The sequence below is a fragment of the Suncus etruscus genome, chromosome 15 (assembly GCF_024139225.1).
Source record: "Suncus etruscus isolate mSunEtr1 chromosome 15, mSunEtr1.pri.cur, whole genome shotgun sequence".
NCBI lineage: Eukaryota > Metazoa > Chordata > Mammalia > Eulipotyphla > Soricidae > Suncus > Suncus etruscus.
In genome coordinates, this window is record NC_064862.1 from 88,437,856 (window position 1) to 88,465,542 (window position 27,687).

Sequence of the window (27,687 nt, forward strand, 5' to 3'; positions counted from 1 at the left end):
TTTGTTTGTTTGTTTTAGGGCCACACCCAGTGACGCTCAGGGGTTACTCCAGGCTATGCGCTCAGCTCAGAAGTTGCTCCTGGCTTGGGGGACCATATGGGACGCCGGGGGATTGAACCGCGGTCCGTCCTAGGCTAGCGCAGGCAAGGCAGGCACCTTACCTCTAGCGCCACCGCCCAGCCCCTGATCTTCAACTTTTATTTATTTTTGGCCACACCTGGCTATGTTCAGGGATTATTCTCATTTTGGTGCTACAGGGTCACATCCAGTGGTGTTTCATCCATCTACCCACCCACCCATCCATCCATCTATCCATCCATCCATTCATCCACCCACCCACCCATTCATTGGCTCATCCATCCATCCACCCATACACCTATCCATTCACCCACCCACCCATCCATCTATTTACCCACCTATCTGTTCATCCACCCATCCACCCACCCATCCACCCACCCATCCATCGATCCACTCACCCATCTATCCATAAACCCATCTACCCTCCACTCACTCACTCACTCACTCACTCACTCACTCACTCACTCACTCACTCACTTACTCACTCACTCACTTACTCACTCACTCACTCACTCTCTCACCCCTTACTCTCTCCTCCATTCTTCACTCCTGCACCAATGTTCCTGGACACTCACCATCCAGCCCATCCATATCCTTTTCCCACCTGAAGTTGGGTGAAATAAGACACCCCAGAAAAAGAATACACAGGCAGGATGGGCTTGATGGGGCATGGAGAGACTCCCCTTGGGAGCTGGCTGCTTCCTAGAAGAGGCAACAGGGAGGAAGCAAAGCCTGGCCTTGGGGAGGATGGAGGGGCGCTGGAAGGAAGGAAAGGCAGAGGAGGGGAGGGAGGGGTGCATGTACATGAGTGTGTGCATGGCCATGTATATGAACATGTGTGAGAACATGAGTACATGAACATGCGTAAACATGAACATGCTTTGCACATGTGTGTTCACCATGCATGAATGTTTGTGTGGTGTGGCAAGGGCCTGAATAGTTCCTCTGTGTGGACTGAGCAGCAACTCTGGCCTCTTCTTTCTCCCACAGGCCAGATCTCGGGGTGTGGAGCGGGGAAGATCGAAGAGTGGCCTCTCTCCGGACCCCTCACCCGTCCTCTCCTACCTCCCGCGGCTGCAGTGACTCCAGCCGGCTCCTGTTACCCGCGGTCTGCAGGGCCACCAGCAGCTGCCTGCACTCAGCTCCGACACCCGATCACCTCTGAGCAGGGCGGGCAGCCGCCCCAGGGAGCCAGGGATGAGCCGAGGGAGGAGACAGTGGGCAGCGGGGCTGCCCGTTGGCCAGCAGTCGCTGGTGGGATGATACCCAGGTTCTCCACTGCTTTAGTCGTGACACCCACTGCATTTTGGGGGGCGAACCACCACTGATTCTCTCTAGTCTTTGTAATTACTGTTCCCTAGACTGGAACCTTCTTTCTGGACACCCCACCTATAGATGGTTTATTACCCCCCCCCCCATCCTCATCTCATTTCTGCTCACTCTTTAGATTTTGTTTGTTTGGGGCGGGTCCACATCCCGGGTGCTCAGTTATTGGGAAACAGAGCCAGAGATCAAGATTAGACAGGGGTGGGCCCGGAGAGATAGCACAGCGGCGTTTGCCTTGCAAGCAGCCGATCCAGGACCAAAGGTGGTTGGTTCGAATCCTGATGCCTGCTAGGAGCTATTTCTTTCTTTTTTTTTTTTTTCTTTTTTTTTTTTTGGCCACACCCGGCAGTGCTCAGGGGTTACTCCTGGCTGTCTGCTCAGAAATAGCTCCTGGCAGGCACGGGGGACCATATGGGACACCGGGATTCGAACCAACCACCTTTGGTCCTGGATCGGCTGCTTGCAAGGCAAACACCGCTGTGCTATCTCTCCGGGCCCCCAGGAGCTATTTCTGAGCAGATAGCCAGGAGTAACCCCTGAGCACCACCGCATGTGGCCCAAAAACCAAAAACCAAAACCAAAACCAAACCAAACAAAACCAAAAAGATTAGACAGGGGTGATCTTGCTTGTACCAAAGACAGACAGACAGACAGACACACAGACAGACAGACAGACAGACACACACACACACATACACACACACACCTCTAGTCCTTTGTGTCTGCAGGTAAGACAGCAAGTCTCAAGAGGATCAGCCCACCAGGGGGTTAAATATTTATTTATTAAATTTTTTTGGCTTTTAGGCATCCCCCTGTGGTGATGTTCAGGGATTACTCCTGCCTCTGTGCTCAGGGATCACTTCTTACGGTGCTTGGGTGACCCTATATGGTGCTGGGAATGGAATGAATCGGCCACATGCAAGACAAGCACTTTAATTACTGTACTGAATTATCTTCTCCAGCCTCCTATGTAGAAATTTTATTGTTAATTCTGGGGTCCCTTGGTCTGTAACCCACTTCCTCCCTCCCCCATGAAAACCTCATCTGTAACTGTGCAATAAAGATATTTACTTCAAGAACACAAGTCGCCCCATCTTTCTTTATTGACCCATTTCTTGGGTCAATAAAGCTTTTGATCCAGCTGTGTTCAGGGTTTACTCCTAGTTCTGTGCTCAGGATTGACTCCTGATGGTTCCCAGGTTGGAATATAGGATGCCAGGGGAATAATAAACAAAAACAGGTAGGTTGCATGCTAGACAAATACCCTCTCTGCTGTTCTACCGCTCCAGCACCAAAGCTTTTTCTCGAACGATCACCCTATGCCTTGTATAGTGACCCTCGAGCTGCAGTGGACGTGAACTTTTTCAATGTACAATGAATGACTCAGTCCTCTGGAAAACAGAGGTGCAGGGGGATAGAACCTGGCTCCCCCTCCATGCAGAGCAAGCCTGTTGGGTCTCTCTGTTGAGTTCAGATCTCGCCTGAGATTCATTCTCCTTCCAGGGCTAGGGGAGACAGAAGCACGTTTGTGAAAGAGGAAAATTCTGCAGGAAAAACGCGCCTCCGGTTTAAGAACTGCCCACGTGGGCAGCGCCTTTGAAATAGACGAGCCCGGAAGTAGAAACCCGGGCCTTAGCCCCGCCCCTTTGCCAGCAGTTAAGATGGCGTCCAAGGCATCCGCGCATGCGCTCTGAGCGCACGGCGCCACCAGCCCTTCCGTCCTGCCCCTTCTCCGGCGGAAGCGGCCGCAACAAGGGAAACTTTATTGTTCCTCTCGCGGCGGCCTAAGGATGTCGGTGAATTACGCGGCGGGGTTGTCGCCGTACCCGGACAAGGGCAAATGCGGGCTCCCCGAGGTGAGCGCGGACGGGGTACCCGGGTGGGGGGTTTGGAGGTGCTCCTCATCGCCGCCCCTCCCCCACCGGCCAAGGTGTGGGCGGGGCCGGGCGGGACTGGGGCATTGTGGGAATCTCAGGAGGGGGGGACCCCCCCCCCAAGGCTAGACCAGGGAAGGGACTTCCCGGAGGAGGGGGCAGGGAGTGACAGCTGGGTTGGGGGTTCAGGGCAGGAAGGACTTGACTTGGGGTACATGTTGAGGTCCTGATGCAGAATGCAAGGCCTGAAATTGCAGTCAGGTGGCCCAATGAGAGATCTGGGGTGGGGTGGCCCCAGCACCCTCTGCCTGCCCTCTCCCTTCTTTCAAGTAGGGGGTGCTTGCCTCTCAGCCCCAATAAGTAAGCTTGACCTGGGCGGCCTGATTTCTGCACTTCATCAGCCCCTGGACAGGGATATTTTGTCCTCTTCTGCACTTATTAATGCCTGCTGTTTACCAGATACTAATAAGTTTTGGGGGGATGCACTGAAATGTGACAGCTGGGAACACAACTCAGAGATGATTTTCCATACCCCCCCCCCCGATTTCTCCACCCCATACTTTTTAATCCTTTTCCCACTGAGTTACCCCAATGCCCTTGCTGAGCTGGGGGCCTGGGAGGGCTAAGAAATTGTCATCTGCTGCATGCCTCCATGTTCCCCTTTGCCTCCTTTTCTCTGGGGCTTCTTTGGAGAATTCTTCTAGTTCAGGTTACCTCCCCACCTCTGGCCCACTAGGCCCTGCACTGGGGGGATCCCACTTTATACATTCTCCCCCCTTTCCCTCACTTCCACAGATCTTCGACACTCCAGAGGAACTGGAAAGGAAAGTGTGGGAGCTGGCACAGCTGATCTGGCAGTCCACCAACGTGGTATTCCACACAGGCGCGGGCATCAGCACTGCCTCAGGCATCCCCGACTTCAGGTCCAGGGGCGTGAGGGATCCCCTGGGGAGAAAGGACTGCGCAAGGCCTCTCCCTGGCAGGCTTGCCGCTTTAAGGCCCACTCAATTCGCCAGGCACACCCATTGGCCAGAGCTCGGTCACGTGGGCACCAATAGCCAATAGGAGGTTTTGTTTTGCTTTGTTTTCCCCCTTTTTTCCTTGGAGTCTTCCTAAGGATGTTCAGGAGCCTTGGGGGGCCCCCTCTGAGCTAGTGATTCAGTACAGAAGATCCTATCATGTCTGAGATCATAGCTGCTGGCCCCAGATATTTTTTCTCCTGTGCTTTCTCCTGACTGTTCAGGGATCACTCCTGGTAGGGTTGGGGAACCATATGCTTTGCCATGCACTGTACCCCGCTTTACTCTCTATCCCCTCTCCGGATTTTTCTTTTTCTCTATTAGTCTGACAAGTGGCTTCACCATCAGAATCAATTTCTTTCGTTCCCTGTTAAAAATTTATGAAAGTGTGAAACCAGCCAAGTCTTAAAACTCTTCCTAACTTCAGGCTGCTTCTTGCTGGTGTCTCAAAACTGAAGGTTCCTTTGTACTATCTACTGTTGCCACCCCAAAACGTGAAAATTTTCCTCCAAGCAGTCCTCCCTCATTCCCCAAGAAGTCCCATCCACATAGACTGTGGCCACATAATGTGCCCCTCATCTGTCCATAGTCAGGGACTGGGGAGGCCTGAGCAATAGGATAGTAGGAAGGGCGCTTGTCTTGCACATAGCCAACCCAGGTTCAATCCCTAATATCCCATATTGCCTCTTTAGCATCACCAAGGTGTGACCTGTGACCCCCCCCAAGAAAAACCCCATAATATAGTACTGTTCTGAGGCAAAGTGTGGGTACATTGGGGTCCCAAAATCCTCTTTTCTGACACAGGGCTCAGTGTGGCTTCAATAAGTAGGGGTGGCCTGGTGTGTCCACCCCAAATTCCCTCCACCCCCACTCCTACTAGTCTCTCCCCATTGTCCTTATCTCTCAATTCCTTGAGCCCCCCCATCCCTGCCCTCTTCCCACGGTCCATCTTCCCTCATGCCTGCCACCTCCAGGGGCCCCCGCGGCGTGTGGACAATGGAGGAGCGGGGCCTGACCCCCACTTTTGACACCACCTTTGAGAGCGCTCGGCCCAGCCTCACCCACATGGCATTGGTACAGCTGGAGCGCGTGGGCTTGCTACGCTTCCTGGTCAGCCAAAATGTCGATGGGCTACATGTTCGCTCTGGCTTCCCCAGGTCAGTGCTCTGTATATCTGGGCCTGGGCCGCCCTGTTGGGGACCACCGCTTCCGAGACTTTCTCTGGCCAATGGGAGTTGGATTCCAGAGGGTTTGGGAGTTAAGGCCTTGGGCTCTTGCCTAGTGAATTGGGAGGTTGGGGAGGGAGAGAGCAGTTTCCTCAACGTCAGGAAAGATGTCCCCACCTCATGGCATCTCCAAGGAGGGTGTGTGTGTGTGTGTGTGTGTGTGTGTGTGTGTGTGTGTGTGTGTGTGTGTGTGTTTTATTTATTTTGGTTTTGGGGCCACACCTGGCTCTGGGGACCATATTGGATGCCAAGAATTGAACCTGATGGGGCCGGGCGGTGGCGCTCGAGGGGCCGGGCGGTGGCGCTCGAGGTAAGGTGCCTGCCTTACCTGCGCTAGCCTAGGAGACGGACCGCGGTTCGATCCCCCGGCGTCCCATATGGTCCCCCAAGCCAGGAGCGACTTCTGAGCGCATAGCCAGGAGTAACCCCTGAGCGTCACCGGGTGTGGCCCAAAAACCAAAAAAAAAAAAAAAAAAAAAAAAAAAAAAAAAGAATTGAACCTGAATCCATCCTGGGTCAGCTGCATGCAAGGCAAATGCCCTGCCACTGTGCTATCTCTCTGGCCCCCATGTGTATTTTATTCTGGATTTTGTTGGGTTCATTTTGATTCAGGGGCCATACCCAGCGATATTCAGGTCTGACTCCCAGCTCTGTGCTATGGGAGCACTCCTGCCAGGACTCAGGGGATCCTGTGGGATGCCAGGGATTGAGCCCAGGTTGATGGAAGGAAGGAAGGAAGGAAGGAAGGAAGGAAGGAAGGAAGGAAGGAAGGAAGGAAGGAAGGAAGGAAGGAAGGAAATGCGCCCTCTTAGCTGAATTTGGGTTTGATTCATTCATATTTTGCTTTGTAGGGGGGACACATCCGGCAGTTTGGGGGCTCAGTACTGGAGGGATGTGACCCTATGGTTGAGGACCCCAGAGGGGGTGCTGCTTCTTTTTTTTTTTTTTTTGGTTTTTGGGCCACACCCGGTGATACTCAGGGGTTCCTCCTGGCTATGCGCTCAGAAGTCGCTCCTGGCTTGGGGGACCATATGGGGCACTGGGGGATCGAACCGCGGTCTGTCCTAGGCTAGCGCAGGCAAGGCAGGCACCTTACCTCGAGCGCCACCGCCCGGCCCCGTGCTGCTTCTAAATGTAGCTGAATTACAGGGTTCCTGGGTGCAAGGGTTGGGTGCCGGCTGCCAGAACTACCCAGGGATGCCAAAATGTAATGACCGAGATGGACCTCCCAGGTGGTCCAAGAGAGAGAGGCCAGGGAGAGAGGGGTAGAAACATCACTGTCTTTTATTTCTGTACATCCTCTGAAGTCAGCCAAGGGGCGGGGGGGAGAGAGAGAAGAGAGAGAGAAGGGAGGGAAAAATTGGGATTGGGCTGGTAGGCTCTGCTCAGGTCTTTTTCCTGGGCCCTCAATAACTGCCAAATTTCTCCTTTTTTATACTTAGGGCAATTGTCAGTTTCAGGGGGGTGTGTATCCCAGACCACCAGGGGGTGTGTCCAAGCCCAACTGCTATTGGGGTGGTCATCAGCCTGTAAAGGCACATTGACTCATACCTTAAATACATCAAAGCTGGCAGTGGTGATATTGGGGAGATGGAGAATTGTGGGTGTCTTTAAGGGGGAGGCTAGGGGGGTTACAGGAAGATCTAGGTCTTTGGGAAGGAACAAGAAGGGGTGACGGGAGTGGGGGTTGACAAGCTTCATCATTGGCTCCCACAAAGCTCCCATGCTGGGCAATGTTGCCCACATGTCTCAGAAGAGGCACAGAGAGGTTGAGGAACCTGCCCCAGAGGTCACATAGCAGGGAAGTGACATGCCTGGAGTTGATCCCCTCTCAGGGCCTCATGTAGAATCCCTGAAACCTGGGCTTGGAGAGATAGCACAGCGGCGTTTGCCTTGCAAGCAGCCGATCCAGGACCAAAGGTGGTTGGTTCGAATCCCGGTGTCCCATAGGGTCCCCCGTGCCTGCCAGGAGCTATTTCTGAGCAGACAGCCAGGAGGAACCCCTGAGCAACGCCAGGTGTGACCCAAAAACCAAAAAAAAAAAAAAAAAAAAAAAAAAAGATTCCCTGAAACCTGGGATAGTGCCTGCACATGGGTAAACAGATCCTGTGAATTGCACCTTGCCTGTGTGATCGATCAGGTGGGGTGAAGCCTGGAGATGGATTGCGGGGAGTGAAGAGAAGAAAACAGGGGAAAAGAGTCCTCAGCTCAGAGAGGATGGATCAGCTCTCTAGGGTGACCCAGAGTGTGGAAAACAGAGTAAGAACTGAAGGAGCCTGGAAGTGGAAGGCCAAGAGTCCTGTGTGTGGCAGCCCTGGAGAGCTTCCTGGTACTTACCAGCTTACCACCTGCTCCCTACCTGGCCCCTTTCATCTTCCCCTCCAGGGACAAATTGGCAGAGCTTCACGGAAACATGTTCATAGAGGAGTGTGCCAAGTGTAAGACGTGAGTGCTGAATGCGTGCTCCCCAACCCCCAAAAATACACATGGGAAGGACAGGTCTGGGTTTCACCTGAGGGGAGGGGCCAGAATTTTCAGGGTATTTTTTCCTCCCTTGTCTGTATTGTTTGAGAATCCTAGAAAGCCTTGAGGGTTGGACAAAGTGGGGGCACCTCTTTAGGATGTAGGGGACCCCTTTAGGGGTGGGTCTCTAGCTTCACCCACCTCCAGGGGCAAAATGCCAACCTGTCCATGACGAACCCGGCTGTCCGGCACTAGGCAGTATGTCCGGGACACTGTGGTGGGCAGCATGGGACTCAAGGCCACAGGTCGGCTCTGCACCATGGCAAAGGCTCGGGGGCTGCGGGCGTGCAGGTGAGTGAGCCCCGCACCCCATACTCCGCCCCACCTGCACCCCCTCTGCAGTGGCTCTGTCTGAACTGTCACCTACCGAATCACAGGGGCGAGCTGAGGGACACCATCCTAGACTGGGAAGACGCGCTGCCTGACCGGGATCTCACTCTCGCCGACGAGGCCAGCAGGTTTGACACCCCCAAAGCAGCTCAGGGTGGGGATGAGAGGCAGCGGGGAAGCTTCCTGTAAGAGGAGGTGGTCTGCACTGAGCTCTAGGCCTAGAGTGACTGCAGCTGGTGGGCCCATGTTCTGGGCAAGAAAACCAAGGCCAGCTGGACAGTGCATTGTTTTTTTGTTTTGCTTTTGGGTCACACCCAAAACAGCGCTCAGGGGTTCCTCCTGGCTCCACGCTCAGAAATCGTTCCTGGCAGGCTCAGAGGACTATATGGGATGCCAGAATTCGAACCACCGTCCCTCATGCAAGGCAGATGCCTTACCTTCATGCTATTTCTCCGACCCCTGTTTTTTGTTTTTGTTTTGTTTTTGTGGGTTTTTTTGGGGGGGTCACACCCGGCAGTGCTCAGGGGTTATTCCTGGCTCCAGGGTCAGAAATTGCTCCTGGCAGGCACAGGAGACCATATGGGACTCCTGGATTCGAACCCATGACCTCCTGCATGAAAGGCAAACACCTTACCTCCATGCTATCTCTCCGGCCCCTTGTTTTGTTTTTGTGCCACACTCACCTAGTCTATGCTCAGGGCCTGCTCCTGACTCTGCTCCGGGGAACAGAGGGGGCAGCGGGGATGGAACCTAGGCCATGTGCAAGGCAAGCACCTTCCCCGCTGGATTATTTCTCCATTCTAGGAACTAGGTTTTGGAGGTTGAGCTGGAGCTGGGATGGAGCCCCGCCCACTAGCAACACGGGAGGCGGGGCCTGTGATAACACGCCCATTGTGGGTGTGGGCAAGCAATTCCGTCCCTGAACCCTGAGGGATCCTTGGCATCCTGCCTAGCAGCCTGGGGGAGGAGCCTGCTGAGGCCACGCCCCTCAATGAACAGATTAATCTTGCCCAGCTTCCTGGGGGAGGGGCCTGTTAAGGCCACGCCCTCAGGATTGACCCACCCCTGCCCCTGCTTCCTGGGGAGGAGCCTGTCGAGGCCACGCCCCTCGAGGCATAGCCAGATTGGCCCCGCCCCTGCATTCTGGGGTAGGAGCCTGCTTAGGCAACGCCCTCAGACAAAGCCAGAATAACCCTGCCCCTGTATCCTGGGGGAGGAGCCTGCGGAGCCACGCCCCCATGACGGATGAGGGTCACTGAGGCCATGCCCTCATCGGGGCGTGGTCACATCGCCACACCATGCCCCCAGGAACGCGGACCTGTCCATCACGCTGGGCACGTCCCTGCAAATCCGGCCCAGCGGGAACCTGCCCTTGGCCACCAAGCGGCGTGGCGGCCGGCTGGTCATCGTCAACCTGCAGCCCACCAAGCACGTAGGTGCCCGCGGGAGCCCCTGGACCCCAACCCAGCCCCCGCATCCCTGCCCAGCTCCCCTCAGCGTACCCCCTGGCCTCCCCGCAGGACCGCCAGGCCGACCTGCGGATCCACGGCGACGTCGACCAGGTCATGGGCCGCCTCCTGAAGCACCTGGGCCTGGAGGTCCCCGCCTGGGATGGGCCCCAGGTGGTGCCACGCGCGCTGCCCCCCCTGCCGCGCCCACTCGCCCTCAAGGTGGAGGTCAAGGACGAAGCCCCAGATGCCCCTGCCAGCCCCAAAAGAGAGCGGCCCGACAGCCCCACACCCCCCAGGTCCCCCAAAAAGGTGAAAGTTGAGGCGATTCCCAGCTGACCAGAGGGTTTGGGGGGGGGCTTTTTTATAAAACCGTGGATTTCTTTATTTTTGGTTTTGTTCTCTTACTGGTCTTTTGTTCCTTTTTTTGCTGTTTTTGGGCCACACCCGGTGGTGTTCAGGGGTGACTCCTGACTGTACTCAGGGATCACTTCTAGTGGGCCTCGGGACCCTATGGGGTGCCAGGAATCGAACCTGGGTCGACCATGGACAAGGCCAACATCCTCCCCGTGTGCTATCGCTCAGGCCCTCTTACCTTGGTTCCTTATGTCAATGGTGCAGGGGACAGAACTTTCCAAGATGCTGAGAACCAGGCTCTGGGCCCTCTGGGCAGACACCCCAGAAACCTGTGTCTCTTCCTTTGGCTTTCGGGGGACAAAGGGAGAGTAATATGAGCCCACTCGGCTTCTAGAACCTTTTTCAATGCAATAAAAGCAGAACTCACATTTGAGTCTGTGCTTCGTTGGCACCACAATTCTGAACCTAAATTGGGCCCCTTGAGGGGATGCTGGGGGTGGGGAGCAGGGTGTGATCCCCCAGATCCCTGGACGTGTAGCCGGGAACCGATCATGCCAATCATTCGACATCCCTGGTGCCCGCCTATAGGCCTGTTGGCATGGAGTCAGTTTTGTTTAGGGGCCACACCCAGCGCTACTCAGGACTGACTCCTGGCTCTGAGCTCAGGGATCACTCCTGGCAGGCATCAAGGGGGTGCTGGGGGGCCAGGAAGGTGGTGCTAGAGGTAAGGTGTCTACTTTGCAAGTCCTAGCGTAGGACGGACCACGGTTCGATCCCCCGGCGTCCCATATGGTCCCCCCAAGCCAGGAGCGATTTCTGAGCGCATAGCCAGGAGTAACCCCTGAGTGTCAAACGGGTGTGGCCCAAAAACCAAAAAAAAAAAAAAAAAAAGGGGGGGGGTGCTGGGGATCGAACCCACGTCGGTCCTCCCAGACCAGGCGCAGGAAAGAGGTCACGTCAAGGTCATAGCTACAACCTGGCTTCTCTCTGCCACTACCCCCTTCATGGATGACAATGGCCAAGAACAGCGTATGCATGCCCCAGTTTTCCTCCCTTGGCTTCCGGCTCCTTGTTTTTCTCCCTGTAAGGAACAGAGCCAGGGGGCCACCCAGCTCCCCAGGACTGCAGCAGTCCCAACACAAACCCACACTGCAAGCCTTCCAGGAGCTTGAGCACTGGCTCAGCCGCTCTCCAAGGTGCTGAAAGAGCGCCCTACCTCAGGGAGACAGTCTAGGGCAGTGGCAGTGTTTGCAGGGCAGCACCTGGGCGGTGGGGCTCCCCCTCTCAGACACAGCCCCAACCTCCAAAGGTCCCCTTCTGAGCGGCACCACTTTTGTCCCAAAACACTTTTATTGGGGCTGATTCAGGCGTTTAGCACCGCTTGCCAGCTCAGAGCGTGCAGGCTCTGTCCGCTTCTTAGGCCCCATTTCCCTATGTCTGAAGTCACTTTGCGGGAGTGGGACGGGTTGTGGGACAGGCCATCCTGGCCTCTCAGTTCTCTGTTTGCCTGTCTGACTGTCAGCTCACTGCCAGTGCCAGACATATTCTCGTTTTGTGTCCTTTTTTTTTTTTTTTTGCTTTGGGGCCACACCCGGCAATACGCAGAGGTTCCTCCTGGCTCTGCACTCAGGAATCACTCTTCATGGTGCTCCAGGGGACCATATGGGATGTCAAGGATCCAATCCAGGTTGGCTGCATGCAAGGCAAACGCCTTCCCCACTGTGCTGTCTCTCCAGTCCCCCCGGACCCCCCAGGTCTGTTCTTTTCCACCTGCAAGGGCCGAGGGCCCCCCCATGGTCCCGTGTGCTGGGAGTGCTCCTTACAGCTCCTCCCCAGCCACCGCTGCCTCCAGCCCCAGGACTCCCTGGCTGAGCGCGGGTTCAGGCAAGGCCCAGCCCAGCAGGGTGGACAGACTCAGCCACTCCAGGAAGGCGCCTCCCACCAGACTCAAGTGCTCCAGGCTCAAGTGCTCCAGGCTCAACTTCTCCCGACTTAAGTGCTCCAGATTTGGGTGCTTCAGACTTGAGTGATCCAGCTCTTCCGTGGAGTTGCCCAAGTTCAGCGAGTCCTGAGGTTCCCAGTCCACTCCGGGACTGTCCGGAGCCCCTTCCTGGGGTGTGGCCCCTTTGGGCTGGATCCCTGGACTCCCCACTGAGGGCATCTGGGTGTCCGGGGCCACTCGAGAGGCAGCACTGTTGTGTAGAGTTCTGGAGAAAACTGGGGAGGAGGTGATGAGATAAACCTTGAGGAGCAGTGGCAAGGGGGGACTCAGGGAAAATACAGGGGTTGGAGACAGCTTTGCTAGAACTGGGGGGGGGGAGGGGACACCACCGCCAGATCACTAACCTCGGACTGGTGCGAAGTCTCTGGGCTGTTCGGCTTTGTTGGCGGCGAAGGGGCTGATGGAGGGGAGGACGATGAGGGCAAAAGACAGCAGCAGAACCTGGGGGAGATGGGGTGACGCCCCCTCCCCTGTGAGCATACGCCTCTTACGGAGGAGAAACTGAGGCCCAGGAAGCCAGGTGCTCCCTCAACCAGAGCTCCAGGTTGCTGCTTCACCATCCCAACACCCCTTCCCCAAGGCCTACCCAGCATCCCAATTTCATCGGAGTCAAAGATAACGAGGTACACATGTAGTTGGGGGGTCAGGACTTACCGCGATGCAGGTGCCTGCTTGGGCAGACTTGCTGGTAGATTGAACCAGTAATGCCTGGAGCTTTTTTAGCTGCTCCAGCAGGGACCTGATGGGGCCAGAGCAAGCACAGGATAAGAGGTGGGGTGGGGAGAGTTCAACCTCCAGCATCCCATAGAGTCTCCCAAGCCCTCCAGGGGTGATTCCTGAGCACAGAGTCAGGAGTGACCTCTGAGCATCACCGGGTGTGGCCCAAAAACCAAACCAAAAAAGTAACAAAGACCAGTAAGGAAACAAAAAATAGACTCCATGGGGCCAGAGCAGTGGTGCAGTGGTTGAGCGTTTTCCTTGCACGTGGCTGACCCAGGATGGACCTCCGTTAGATCCCCAAAGTCCCATATGGTCCCCCAAACCAGGAGTAACCCCTGAATGTCACTGGGTGTACACCCCCAAAAAATAAAAAACAGGCTCCATGTAGGACCCTGAGTCCTGCCTAGAGGAGGCAGCTTTGACCAATCGCTGGGTGGAGAAACTGCAGTAATCAAGCAGATGGGATCTGGTTCTCTGCCCCATTTGTGGGGTCCCCAGCTCTCTGATGTGTAGGTTCCTTCCAGGCGGCAGAGCCCAGTGACTGGCTCCCCCTTCTATCCTTCCAACAACTTCAGCAACTCAGACCTACATTCGGCTGCCATCGCGCGCCTCCTGGCGGCCAGTTCCCGCGACTGCACCCAGATTCTTCAAATCTCTTTTTCACGGGGAATTCTTCAGAATTTACCCCCTCCTTTCTTTCTTGGGGTGAAGGGCCAGCTCCGCCCCACAGCCCACACAATCTTCAGGATCTTCCCTGGGCAAGCATTTCTTTGGCCTCCACCCCACGCCCTTCCCTACTCTGCACCTTCAATGCACTTGCATTCCTGCTCTCGGACCTTTGCACTGTCCTCAGGTCCTTCTGGACCAGGGTCACTGTTTGTTCAGATGATTTTGTAGCTGTTTTTATTTTCATCTCAACTTTCTGTTTCATTTCTCATCACTCTCTGCCCTGTGCCTTCACTCTTAGCCTTTCCTTTCTTGTGGGTCTATGGATGGGAAGGAATTTGTATTTATTTGCCTTGAGTCTCTCTGCCTCTCACTGGACCCCCCCCCCAATTTTTTTGTTTGGTTTTTGGATCACTTCTGGTGGCGCTCATGGTTACTCTTGGCTTTGTACTCAGAAATTATTCCTGGCAGACTCAGGACCATGTGTGATGCCGGGGATCAAACCTGGGTTGGCTGCATGCAAGGCAAATGCCCTACCCACTAGGCTCTCATTCTGTTCCCTGGACGCTCAGGGGTTACTCCTGGCTATGCGCTCAGAAGTCACTCCTGGCTTGGGGGACCATATGGGATGCCGGGGGATCGAACTGTGGTCCGTCCTAGGCTAGTGCTGGCAAGGCAGACACCTTACCTCTAGCACCACCGCGCTGCCCGCCCCCCCCAAAATTCTTTAACTGGTGAATTTGTCTTTGGCTCTGTCTGTGTTGAGGTTTGGGTGATGGGGACAATATTTGGCCCAAAGAAGATGTTAAATAAATATTGGGATTAGGGGCCAGGTGATACTATAGTAGGTAGAACATTTGCTTTGCACATGGTCAACCCAAGTTCTGTCCCTGGTATCCCTGAGCCTGCCAAGAGATATTTCTGAGCACAGAGCCAGGAGTAACCCCTGAACACAGCTGGGTGGGCTCAAAACCAAACAAAATATATTGGGGCTTGGGGTCGGACAATAAGTAGTTCAGCAGGGAGGGTGCTTGCCTTGCATGCAGCAAGCCTGGATTCAATTGCTGACACTCCAGATGTCCCCCAAACCATGCCAGGAGTGAGTCTTGAACACAAAGCCTGGAGTATGCTATGTGCATCACCAGGTATAGCCCCAAAACAAACCCCCAAAATGCTAAGTAAATATTGTTTGGGGACTGGAACTGGAGTACAACAGGTAGGATGCTTTTCTTATATGCAGCAGCTAACCTGGATTTGATCCCTGGAACTCCATATGGTCCCCTAACCTTCACTAAAAGTAACTCCTAACAAAATTAAAAAAAGAAAAAGAAAAGAAAAGTGACTCCTGACCACCAATGGGTAAGACCCAAAAGTAAAATAAAATGAAAGAAAATAAAACATAAACATTGGCTGAAAGCTGTGCTATGCAGATGAATTTACTATATTTTATTTTTTGTTTTTGTTTTGGGGCCACTCCCAGCAGCACTCAGGGGGATCATATGGGATGCTGGGAATTGAACCGAGGTCCTTTCTGGGTTGGCCACGTCCAAGGCAAATGCCTTACCACTGTGCTATTGCTCCGGCCCTGTATTTTATTTCTTTGCTAGCTTTTTTTTTTTGGGGGGGGGGCACACCCGGCGGTGCTCAGGGGTTACTCCTGGCTGTCTGCTCAGAAATAGCTCCTGGCAGGCACGGGGGACCATATGGGACACCGGGATTCGAACCAACCACCTTTGGTCCTGGATTGGCTGCTTGCAGGCAAAGGCCGCTGTATTATCTCTCCGGGCCCTCTTTGCTAGCTTTCAAGGCCACACCCATCAGTGCTCAAGATTTACTCCGGGCTCTGCACTAAGAACTCACTCCCAGCTTCCTCGGAGAACCATATGGGATGCCGGGGATAGAACCTAAGTCCACTGCTTGCAAGACAAACACCCTCCCTGCTGTCCTAGCACTTCAGCCCTCACTGTGGACACCATTCCCTCTCCTAGTACTCCTTCCCAGTGAACTCCTATACAGCCTTCAGAGCCAGCCCCAGGTCCAAAATCCTCTCCACAAATCAGTCTTTAGAAGTGGAGTCCAGAGCCCTGAGAGATAGCACAGCGGCGTTTGCCTTGCAAGCAGCCGATCCAGGACCAAAGGTGGTTGGTTCGAATCCCGGTGTCCCATATGGTCCCCAGTGCCTGCCAGGAGCTATTTCTGAGCAGACAGCCAGGAGTAACCCCTGAGCAACGCCGGGTGTGACCCAAAAACCAAAAAAAAAAAAAAGAAGTGGAGTCCAGACGTGCCTCTCTGCCAGGCCCTCACACAGGCCTGTCCCAAGCCATTGTACCCCCCTCCTGCTAGGACTCTGGGAGCCCATGCCTCTACATCCACTTACAGGTTCTGTTTCTCAAGATGCAAGACCTTCCTCTGCAGCTCCTGGTTCTGGGCGGTGCAGGCTGACATCCTAGAGAAACAAAGTGCCCATAACCAGCTGTCCATCAACACACTGGGAGGGGCCGGAGTGTTGGCATAGGCGGTAGGGCATTTGCCTTGCACGTACTAACCTAGGACAAACCGCCGTTCGATCCCCCGGCATCCCATATTGTCCCCAAGTCAGGATCGATTTATGAGCTCATAGCCAGGAATAACCCCTTAGTGTCATCGGGTGTGGCCCAAAAACAAAAAAAAAAAGAAAAAAATTGGGAACCAATGACTGGTCAGATCTCAGAAGGGATGTGGGAGGAGAAAGGAGTACAGGAAGCCTTGAGATTAGAGACCTAGTGCAGCAGGTAGAACATTTGCTTTGCACGTGGCAGACCTGGGTACCATCCCCGGCATCCTTTAGGGTTCCCCCGAGCACCAGCAGCAGGAACGATTCCTGAGCACAGAGCCAGGAGTAATCCTTGAGCACTGCTGGGTGTGGCCCCAAAACAACAACAAAATAAACCCACATTGCACCACTGTCTGGATCTTAGTCTGGCCCGTATAAAGTCCACCTGCACACACACACACACACACACACACACACACACACACACACACACACACACACACACACACACACACACTTGGGAGTCCAGAGTCCCCGACTCTTACCGAGTTTCCAAGCCATCTATATATTCTTTCTTCTTCTTTCTGCTCTCTTGAGCCGACTGCTTGTTTCGAATTTTACGGCGGATTTTTTTCAGCACTCGCTCCTCATTCTGCCCAAGAAAGGGGTGTGTATGTGAGAGGTTGGGGCCTGACGAGGGTTCCCTGATCCCCACCAGGAATAACCCCTGAGCGCAGAACCAGTAGTAAGCCCTGAGTATCACCAAGTAGAGCCACAAAACAAAACAAGAACATAAATCAGAGGCTGGAGAGCTAGAACAGTGGGGAGGCATTTGCCTTGCACATGGTCGACCTAAGTTTGATCCCTGTCATACCATATGGTCCCCCGAGTCTGCCAGGAGTAATTTCTGAGTACAGATCCAGGATTCAGTCCTGAATGCCACCAGGTTTGGTCCAAACACCAGCGAGATGCTGCCTGCTTTGTATCTATCCCTTTCTTTCTTTCTTTCTTTCTTTTTTTTTTTTTTTTTTTTTTTTTTGGTTTTTTTGGGCCACACCCGGTGACGCTCAGGGGTTACTCCTGGCTATGCGCTCAGAAGTCGCTCCTGGCTTGGGGGACCATATGGGACGCCGGGGGATCGAACCGCGGTCCGTCTCCTAGGCTAGCGCAGGTAAGGCAGGCACCTTACCTCCAGCGCCACCGCCCGGCCCCTCTTTCTTTTCTTTCTTTCTTTCTTTCTTTCTTTCTTTCTTTCTTTCTTTCTTTCTTTCTTTCTTTCTTTCTTTCTTTCTTTCTTTCTTTCTTTCTTTCTTTCTTTCTTTCTTTCTTTCTCTCTCTCTCTCTCTCTCTCTCTCTCTCTCTCTCTTTCTTTCTTTCTTTCTTTCTTTCTTTCTTTCTTTCTTTCTTTCTTTCTTTCTTTCTTTCTTTCTTTCTTTTTTTGGGTCACACCCGGCAGTGCTCAGGGGTTATTCCTGGCTCCATGCTCAGAAATTGCTCCTGGCAGGCACGGGGGACCATATGGGACACCGGGATTTGAACTGATGACCTTCTGCATGAAAGGCAAACACCTTACCTCCATGCTATCTCTCCGGCCCTCTTTCTTTCTTTCTTTCTTTCTTTCTTTCTTTCTTTCTTTCTTTCTTTCTTTCTTTCTTTCTTTCTTTCTTTCTTTCTTTCTTTCTTTCTTTCTTTCTTTCTTTCCTTCTTTCTTTCTTTCTTTCTTTCTTTCTTTCTTTCTTTCTTTTCTTTCTTTCTTTCTTTCTTTCTTCCTTCCTTTCTTCCCTTTCTTCCTTCCTCTTTCTTTCTTTCTTTCTTTCTTTCTTTCTTTCTTTCTTTCTTTCTTTCTTTCTTTCTTTCTCTTTCTTTCTTTCTCTTTCCTTCCTTCCTTCCTTCCTTCCTTCCTTCCTTCCTTCTTTCTTTCTTTCTTTCTTTCTTTCTTTCTTTCTTTCTTTCTTTTCTTTCTTTCTTTCTTTCTTTCTTTCTTTCTTTCTTTCTTTCTTTCTTTCTTTCTTCCTTTCTCCCTTTCTCCCTTTCTCTCTCTCTCTCGCTCTCTCTCTCTCTCTCCTCTCTCTCTGTTGCTGTTGTTGTTGTTGTTTGGGCCACACCCAGTGGCACTCAGGGCTTCCTCCTGGCTCTGTACTCAGAAATTGCGCCTGGCAGGCTCGGGGGACCATATGGGATGTTGGGGATGGAACTCGGGTCAGTCCTGGGTTGGCTGTGTGCAAGGCAAATGCCCTGCCGCTGTACTATCTCTACAACCCCCAAGTTGACATCCTTAAGTGGGCACAAGGCCCCACCTGGCAGCTGTGCCCCAAGGGCCCCTGTAAGCCTTGCAGCAGCAGGCCCTGGCAGCCTTGGGCCTCTGCAGCTGATCAGAAGCTTGCTTCAGTAACTGCAGCCAGGGATTCTGCAAAAGTCTCGAACATGGGGTGCAGATCTGGTCAGTTCAACTCCCAATTCGCTGCAGCATCTCTGGGGCAAATTATTCACCCCTTCTGAGTTCACTGGTGCACACTGCGTCCCCTGCTGGCCATTTCTGGGACCAGCGCCTGCCCTGTTTCCTGCCAATATCCTAATATCATCAGGTGAATAACTCCCAGCTGTTCACGGGGTGCCCTGAAAGTCGGGTAACCAGGCGAAGGGGTAAGGGGGGGGGTCTCTGGTCCTTTACCTACCCCAGATCCTCAGGATGGGTCAGTGCATGTGGTGCAGAGAGGGGTGAGGGTTGGACACACGGGAATGGAAGCCCAGAAGTCCCAGATCAGTATGCACTCTTACTGGCCAGGAGAAGGTTCTTATTTTTATTTTTATTTATTTACTTATTTACTTTTGGTGGCCACACCTGGCAGTGCTCAGGGGTTACTCCTGGCTCTGTGCTGAGAAATTTCTCCTGGCAGGCTCAGGAGGACCATATGGGATGTTAGGAATTGAATCTGGATCGCCAAGGGCAAGGCAAACGCCCTCCCTGATATGCTATTGCTCTGGACCCTGGAGAATAATTTTCAATTTAAGTTTAAGTTTTTTTGTTTTTGTTTTTGTTTTTTTAGTTTTTGGGTCACACCCAGCGTTGCTCAGGGGTGACTCCTGGCTGTCTGCTCAGAAATAGCTCCTGGCAGGCACGGGGGACCATATGGGACACCGGGATTTGAACTAACCACCTTTGGTCCTGGGTCGGCTGTTTGCAAGGCAAACACCACTGTGCTATCTCTCCGGGCCCTAAGTTTTTAATTTTAATTTAAGTTTAGTTTAAGTCTTTTTTTTTTTTTCTTCTTCAGGAGGAGCACATGTGAAGTGCTCCAGGATCACTCCTGGCAGTTCTCAGGGCTAGGCAAGTGCTTTATACCTGCACTCCTCTATGCGGCCACTAGAGAGCGATGCTTTCTGCCTGTGACAGGGAAATGAGGGGAGATTGGGAGACACCCCCCCATGTACCCCTTCTCGGCTCACCTTCGTGAGGGGCAGCTGAGTGGGCAGCGTCATTCCTTCTTTTGCTAGAAGCTTCTTCTCATCCTCAGTCAGCACCAGCTCCTGGCTATGTCCAGTTCCGAGACACAACAGGTGAGGGTTCGTGGGGTGATGCTGTAGCAGAGGAAAAATTGGGGAGACAGGGGGATGTTGGGGAGGGAAGACTGCCTTCTGGGAGTTGAAGAGGGTCCCCTGCCTGGGACTGAAGTGATAGTACAGCAATAAGAGCAAAATTGGATCTTCGACACCTGATTCGTCCCCTGAGCACGGTCAGGAGTGATCCCTGAGTGCAGAGCCAGGAGTAACCCCTGAGCACTGCTGGGTGTGACCCTAAAACTAAATAAAATAAAATAAAACCGAAGTGGTCCTATCCATTCTGCTAGTATCTCAAGCCTGCTGAGTTTCCACCTCCTCCAGGAAGCCTTTGTTGGTTTGCCATGACTTCCATCCAACTTTGTCTTATCTCCCTTCTGTGCTCCCAAAGGTAGAACACTGATCATGGCCCTCATGTGGAGGAACACTTCAGGCCTACCTGTCATGTGTCAGGCCAGACTAATTAGAGTTCAAAGTCAGACCTAAAGGTCAGAGATTTAATACCATGTGCTGGAGCAAAGGCTTTGCCTACAAGCACCCCTATCTGCTCCCCAGAACTGAGCACTGAGGAGAGAATCACTTCTGAGTACCACTGGGGCTGGTATGCAAACAAAAGTACCTACATTTTTTTTTTTTTTTTTTTTTGGTTTTTGGGCCACACCCTGTGACGCTCAGGGGTTACTCCTGGCTATGCGCTCAGAAGTTGCTCCTGGCTTCTTGGGGGACCATATGGGACGCCGGGGGATCGAACCACGGTCCGTCCTAGGCTAGCGCAGGCAAGGCAGGCACCTTACCTCCAGCGCCACCGCCCGGCCCCCGAGTACCTACATTTTTAATGTTTTAATTTTTGTTTTTTTTTGGGGGGGGGCCACACCTGGCGGTGCTCAGGGGTTACTCCTGGTTGTCTGCTCAGAAATAGCTCCTGGCAGGCACAGGGGACCATATGGGACACCGGGATTCGAACCAACCACCTTTGGTCCTGGATCGGCTGCTTGCAAGGCAAACGCCGCTGTGCTATCTCTCTGGGCCCTGTTTTAAATATTTTAAGAAATGAAACACTAAATAATTTTGAATATTTGGGAGGGTGTCATGCGATGCTGGGCTTCTGCAGCAGGGTGTCCCCAACATACAAAGTCAGTGCCTAGCCCTTGGGGACCCCCTTGAGCCAGTCTGGGGCTGGGAAAAGAGGACTCCAGAGAGACACCATATCTGGGGTTCTGCTTTCCAAACCTCTCAAAGCGGATCGGGAGATAGCCTGGAGCCCCGGCCCGATGCCCTGGGGTGGGTGCTTGTGGGTAGAGGAGGTTTTGGGGGGTCCTACTCACCGGGTCCCCGCCATTGCTGCTGCTGCCGGAGAGGAGAAGGTCTTTCACAGTAAGGCTGCAGCGTGGGGGTGTGTCTGCCAACTCTGTGCGCTGCTCCTCAGGGTATAGTTCTGGGCTCCACATTTCTGACCGGGGCCAGCGGGGATGGAGACAGGGATGGGGGCATCAGGAAGGTAATCCCGACCTCCTTGCTTCTGCCCACCTCCTCCAGGCAGGCTTCCTGAATGGATCCCAAAATGTTCAAGAGACAGAGCCCGACTGAAACCCGTGAGGCCTGGCCCGCAGGGGGACGACTGTGATGGGGAGACCAAGGTGTCTCCTCTGCCGGAAGATGGAAACCCAAATAGATCAGGAGGTCAAGGCAGCACAGCCCACCCGTGGGCCCAGTAGGAAGGGTGTCAGCGCCTGGGGGAGGAGGTGGTCTGAGTCCCCCCACCCCCGATCCTTCCCGATGGGGGAAGGACCGGGCAGAGATGACTCAGAGGCCCAGAGTTGTAGACCCAACTGAGGAGGGCAGTGAAGCTGTGTGACCCTGAGGAAGTGACACAACCTTTCTGATCCAAGAGCTGGGATCTTACAGGCCACAGGAGTGAAGGAGCTGCTGGCCTGGTAGGCAGCCTACTCCGGCTCTGTCCCTGGCACAGCATAGGTCCCCTGAGCATGGCTAGGAGTCCTCCCTGAGCACAGAGCCAGGAGTAGGGGGTGTAGGCCCTGCAAAAAATTCTCAACTCTTGGCAAGCTCAAGGGATGAGGCAGGCTATTTAGGGATATATCCTTGCTTGTTTGTTTGAGACCCACAACTGGAGGTGCTCAGCAGTTACTCCTGGTTCTGTGCTCAGGGATCATTCATTCCTGGCGGTGCTTAGGGGACCATATGAGATTCCGGGAATCGAACCCAGGTAGGCCTCGTGCATGGCAAATGCCCATCCTGCTATCCTATCATTCTGGCCCTTAGTCACCTCCTGGTTTGGGGCATCATACTCCTCAGTGCTCAGAGCTTACTCTGAACTCTGTGCTCACGAATCAATCCTGGCAGGCTCGGAGGACCCTATGGGATGCCGGGGATCAAACCCAGGTCAGACACATGCAAGACAAGGCCCCTTCCTCCCTGCTGTCCTAATCTAGGGTGAGTCACCTTTGGCCACACCTGGTGGTGCTCAGGGGTGACTCCCGGCTCTGTGCTCAGGATTCACTCCTGGCAGTGCTCAGGGGATCTTACAGGAAGCCGGGGATAGAACTCTGGCAAGAGCCACCCACCCCCCAGTGGAAAGGCTGCTCGCGTGTGTCCTCTCACCCAGGTCGATGGCCACGGAGGCCTCGAGCACGCGTGGCGCAGGCGGGGGTGGCCTGGAGGGGCCCGGGGGGCCAGGACCGTAGGGCGGGCAGGACCCCCTGCCAGCTCCCGGTGCAGCCGGAGTGGGTGCAGGCCCGGGGCGCGGAGGGGTGTCCTGCGGGTCGGAAAGCAGGTCCTCGGAGATGCCACTGTCGCTGGCCGCGGGGGAGCTGCCTGCAGAGTCTTCCGCACCCAGGATGGAGCTGAGAAAATCTTCAGGGTCTCCACAGGGCAGGATCCGGGGGGGGGGGGAGGTTTGCCAGAAGGCCAGGTGAGGTTCTGCTTCTTTGCTTGCTTTTCTTTTCTGCCCATTTTGAATTTCAAGTTTCTTTTTTGTTTGTTTGTTTTTTGTTTTGTTTTATTTTGTTTTGGTTTTTGGGCCACACCCGACGGTGCTCAAGGGTTACTCCTGGCTGTCTGCTCAGAAATAGCTCCTGGCAGGCACGGGGGACCATATGGGACACCGGGATTCGAACCAACCACCTTTGGTCCTAGATTGGCTGCTTGCAAGGCAAACGCCGCTGTGCTATCTCTCCAGGCCCTGAATTTCAAGTTTCACCCCACAGTGCTCATGGCTGACTCCTTTCTCAGTGCTCAGGGCACGCCTATGGAATGCTGGGGATCGAACCCGGGATCAGCGGCCTGCCTTCCCTGCTGTCCTAGCTAGCTCTTCAGTCCAGTCTGTGTTTCCTCAAATTGGACAGAAACAATTGGACAGCTGCACTCCAGCTCCTGAATAGACAGTGCTTCTGAGTTTGTGAGTTTAATTTTGGGGAGTAAGCCACACTCAGCGGTGCTCAGGGCTCCTTCCTGGCTCTGCACTCAGGAATCACTCCTGGCAGTGCTCAGGGGACCCTATAGTATAGAATAACTTGGAACAGGGGGCCGAAGAGATAGCACAGCGGTAAGGCATATTTGCCTTGCACCTGGCTGATCTGGAACGGACCCAAGTTCGATTCCCAGTATCCCAAATGGTCCCCTGAGCCTATCAGGAGTGATTTCTGAGCTCAAAGCCAGGAGTAATCTCTGAGCACCACCGGATGTGACCCAAAACTTAAAAAAAAAAAAAATCCAAAATCCAAAAAAAAAAAAGGAAAAAGAAGAATGACCTGGAACCCAAGTCAGCTGTGTGCAAGGCAAATGTCCTCCCCACTGTACTATTGCTCAGAACCCTGGGTTGGTTGTGTTGTTGTTGTTGTTCTTTAGTTTTTATTTGGTCTGGGATTTTTTGGGGGAAGAGGCATACTTGGCCGTGCTCAGACATTATTCCTGACTCTATGATCAGAAATTACGGGCCCAGAGAGATAGCACAGCGGTGTTTGCCTTGCAAGCAGCCGATCCAGGACCAAAGGTGGTTGGTTCGAATCCCGGTGTCCCATAGGGTCCCCCGTGCCTGCCAGGAGCTATTTCTGAGCAGACAGCCAGGAGTAACCCTTGAGCACTGCCAGGTGTGGCCCAAAAATCAAAAAAAAAAAAAAAAAAAAAAAAAAGAAATTACTCCTGGCAGACTCAGGCAACCAATTAGGAAGCTGGGGATCGAACCCAGGTTGGCCCTCTCCGGGCCCGGGGGAGCTATTCTTGACTCCATGCTTGGGGGTGATTAGGAATAAATCCAGGGTGGAGAGCCAGACATATCAAGCACCTTCACCCCTGCGATATCTCTCCGGCTCCCCAAGTTTGAGTTTGGACTCAAGTCCAAACTGCTGTGTGAGCCCGTAGAAGTCACCGCAAGTCTCTGAGCCCTCAATTCCCCCCACTCCACCCTGCCATTTTCTGTTAGAAATTGCTCAAGACACCACTTCAACTCTTGGGGTTGAGGGGGTTTTGTGGAGAGATTTGATATAGCAACATATTGGGCTGAAATGGGCCCTTAGTGGGGCCGGAGAGAGAGCACAGCGGCGTTTGCCTTGCAAGCAGCCAACCCAGGACCTAAGGTGGTTGGTTCAAATCCCAGTGTCCCATATGGTCCCCTGTGCCTGCCAGGAGCTATTTCTGAGCAGATAGCCAGGAGTAACCCCTGAGCACTGCTGGGTGTGGCCCAAAAGCCAAAAGAAAAGAAAAAGAAAAGAAAAAGAAATGGGCCCTTAGGAGTCAGAATCCCAACCTGGAGTTAAAGGGATTGAGGGGACCTTACCTGATCCTCTGTGTGCCCCCAGTCTGTTTCCATCTCCACATCTCTCAGGATCCCATCCTGCCCATCGAACAACAGGTCCAGCAGCTCCAGGCTCTCGAGGTGCCCCATGGTGCTCAGGGAAGTTGCCATCTGGGGTACAGAGGGACCGGTGTGAGGGCTCCCACAAACTCCCAGATCTCCCGGCCTAAGCTCACTCACTGTCCAACCTCCAGCTCATATCCTCTAAAACAGCCTGGCTATGCTCTGGCTCCAAATAGACCCACCAAGGGGAGGAGAACCCATTACTTTTCTTTTCTTTACTTTTGGGGGGTCACAGTCAGTGGCGCTCAGGGGTTTACTCTTAGTTATGTGCTCAGGAGACCCTAGGGGATGCCGGAGATCGAACCCGGGTCAGCTGCGTGCAAAATCCCTTCCCAGTGTACTATAGCTCTGGCCTTCTTCTTCTTCTTCTTCTTCTTCTTCTTCTTCTTCTTCTTCTTCTTCTTCTTCTTCTTCCTCCTCCTCCTCCTCCTCCTTCTTCTTCTTCCTTCTTCTTCTTCTTCTTCTTCTTCTTCTTCTTCTTCTTCTTCTTCTTCTTCTTCTTCTTCTTCTTCTTCTTCTTCTTCTTCTTCTTCTTCTTCTTCTTCTTCTACTACTACTACTACTACTACTACTACTACTACTACTACTACTACTAGGGGGAGCAAACCTAACCTCAGGGCCGTCCCCTCTGTCCTCTCTTCTTCACCGTCACTCTGCACCTCAGTCTCTCCATCTGAGCAGAATGGAGGCTTCCTTGGACCCCAAGACCCTTCCCCAACGTACCCTCCAAGAGGACTCACCTTCTCCCCATCCAGGTCCCCATGAAGGAGCTCGGCCACCTCAGGGTCCAGCGCTTTCTGCATCTCGGGGGTTCTGAGCAGTAGGTCCAGCTGCAGCCGCCAGGGCTTTGGGCCGGTCTAGGTAGCTGGGCCGGCCCCCCACATCCTCACCCCATCCAGAAGCTAAAATACGCCCTGACAGGGCCTGGCCCAGCCCCTGGATGCTGATTGGCGAGCTCGAGAGATTGACAGGTTAACAAGCCAATGAGAATCGTGCGCGCTAGCGGGAGGGGCGGGAAGACCCGTTATCTCCCCTGATGTGTGTGTGTGTGTGTGTGTGTGTGTGTGTGTGTGTGTGTGTGTGTTGGTGTGTGTGTGTGTGTGTGTGTGTGTGTGTGTGTGTGTGTTGTATTTTTTTCTCCCTCTCATGCTTCTCCAGCCGCCAGGAGCAAAGGCCAAAGTCTGGGGCGCCTCCTCCTCTGTGCCATGACCTCTCCCCTACTTTCTGGCACTATTTCTCATGGTGTCTCATGAATGCTTCTGGTTCATGCTATGAACACACGAGCCACACATTTCCAAGCTGGTGTTAGCTCCTCCTCATCCAGAACTTCTATTAATAATAATAATAATAATAATAATAATAATAATAATAATAATAATCTGGGCCAGAGAGATAGCACAGCGGCGTTTGCCTTGCAAGCAGCCGACCCAGGACCAAAGGTGGTTGGTTCTAATCCCGGTGTCCCATATGGTCCCCCGTGCCTGCCAGGAGCTATTTCTGAGCAGACAACCAGGAGTAACCCCTGAGCACCGCCAGGTGTGGCCCAAAAACCAAAAATAAAATAATAATCTTCTTTTTCTTCTTCTTCTTCTTCTTCTTCTTCTTCTTCTTCTTCTTCTTCTTCTTCTTCTTCTTCTTCTTCTTCTTCTTCTTCTTCTTCTTCCTGCTCCTCTTCCTCCTTCTCTTCTTCTTTCTTCTCCCCTTCCACCTCCTCCGCTCCTCCCCCTCCTCCTCTTCTTCTTTTCTTCTTGGGCCACACTCAGCGATGCTCAGTGGTCACTCCTGGCTCTGCACTCAGAAATCACTCCTGGCAGGTTCAGGGTACTCTATGGGATGCCCTAGGATCAAACACTCGGGTCGGCCACGTACAAGGCAAATAGCCTACTAACCCACTAGTCTATCACTCCAGCCCCTCTTCTTTTTTTTTTTTTTTTTTTTGAGGGCTCCCACATTATGCTGAGGGCATCCATTCTTAGAGGTGCTGAGGTGGGACTTGAACTCATGCTGCCCCTCCTCTGACCAACCTCATATGAAGACTTATTTGCCTTTTGTCTATCTGGCAAGACATAGCGAGCCCCATGTTTCCATGTCCAGCTATTTGTTCTTGGGGATGTGCATGGTGATGGGAGGAATCACGCTAATGCTCCGGGGTCACTTGGAAGTCCTTCGGAAATCCAACACTGCTAAGATTGAACCTACATCTACACCACCTGAAACACACACTTCCCCCAATTTTTGAGTGGTTGTTTCATTTCTTTTTTGTTGTTGTTGTTTTTTGTGTTTTGTTTTTGGGCCACACCCGGCAGTGCTCAGGGGTCACTCCTGGCTGTCTGCTCAGAAATAGCTCCTGGCAGGCACGGGGGACCATATGGGACACCGGGACTCGAACCAACCACCTTTGGTCCTGGATGGGCTGCTTGCAAGGCAAACACCGCTGTGCTATCTCTCCGGGCCCCTGTTGTTTCATTTCTTTGGCCACATCTAGCAATGCTCAGAAGTTACTCCTGGCACTGCTCAGGGGACCCTTTGGGATAGAACTTGGATCAGCCACATGCAAAGCAAACGCCTTCCCTTTTGTCCTATAGCCCCAAACCCCCAGGTTTTGAATTTTGGTGCCACATCCTGTGGCAGTTCCCGGCTTATGGCTGGAGACATTTTATTGCCTCAATATTCAGAGTTGAAGGTATTTTTTTGCCTTCACACAGTCATCTGTGTTTGATTCACCTGATTCACCCAGCACTGCCAGGTGTGACCATACCCCACACCCCAAAATAACAACAACAACAACAACAACAACAACAAAAATCTTCCTCCAACTTTGAAGACAATATTTATTCATCACCTGGGACTCTGAATCCTACTCACGACTCAAAAACTTTCTATCATTGAGATGACTTTTGTTGTGTCTGGAGACATCTCTGGTGGCCCCCAAAAGGGTGGGGTGGAGAAGGTCTTCACACTGAGTGATCTGAAACCTGGAGAGTGCCCAGCGCCCCTACCCAGCCCATCCAATCCCCCCATTCTGGGCAGGTAATCCACATGCCAGGCGGCCTCTGACAGGGACCCAGGTGCACGCTGGAGCTGGGCTGGCACCCTACTTCCTTTCTAACCCAAACCCCATTCCCAGTTTGGTCCCTGTGGCCTGTTTGCTTTG

General features: G+C 53.3%; 2 protein-coding genes and 1 long non-coding RNA gene across 3 annotated transcripts in view; 1 reads left to right on the forward strand and 2 right to left on the reverse strand.

Moving 5' to 3' along the window:
* Positions 1–2,946: 2,946 nt before the first annotated feature.
* Positions 2,947–10,177, forward strand: SIRT6 (sirtuin 6). The gene is made up of 8 exons (XM_049787985.1): positions 2,947–3,260; positions 4,074–4,201; positions 5,272–5,454; positions 7,909–7,968; positions 8,242–8,337; positions 8,424–8,504; positions 9,685–9,808; positions 9,897–10,177. The coding sequence occupies exons 1-8, from the start codon at positions 3,195–3,197 to the stop codon at positions 10,161–10,163; spliced, it is 1,005 nt and encodes a 334-aa protein (XP_049643942.1). The 5' UTR covers positions 2,947–3,194; the 3' UTR covers positions 10,164–10,177.
* LOC126029691 (uncharacterized) overlaps positions 6,455–27,687 on the reverse strand; it is a 126,240-nt gene continuing 105,007 nt past the window's right edge. Inside the window, exon 2 of the long non-coding RNA XR_007503036.1 lies at positions 6,455–6,562. This is a non-coding gene — a long non-coding RNA (uncharacterized LOC126029691). The remainder of the gene's footprint in view (positions 6,563–27,687) is intronic.
* On the reverse strand, positions 11,918–25,345 carry CREB3L3 (cAMP responsive element binding protein 3 like 3). Its single transcript, XM_049787996.1, has 10 exons — positions 25,274–25,345; positions 24,453–24,581; positions 22,280–22,559; positions 20,986–21,110; positions 19,550–19,681; positions 16,648–16,754; positions 15,947–16,015; positions 12,838–12,922; positions 12,528–12,624; positions 11,918–12,398 (listed from the first exon to the last, which is right to left on the reverse strand). Exons 1-10 carry the CDS (start codon positions 25,334–25,336, stop codon positions 12,001–12,003), a joined length of 1,485 nt encoding a protein of 494 aa, XP_049643953.1. The 5' UTR covers positions 25,337–25,345; the 3' UTR covers positions 11,918–12,000.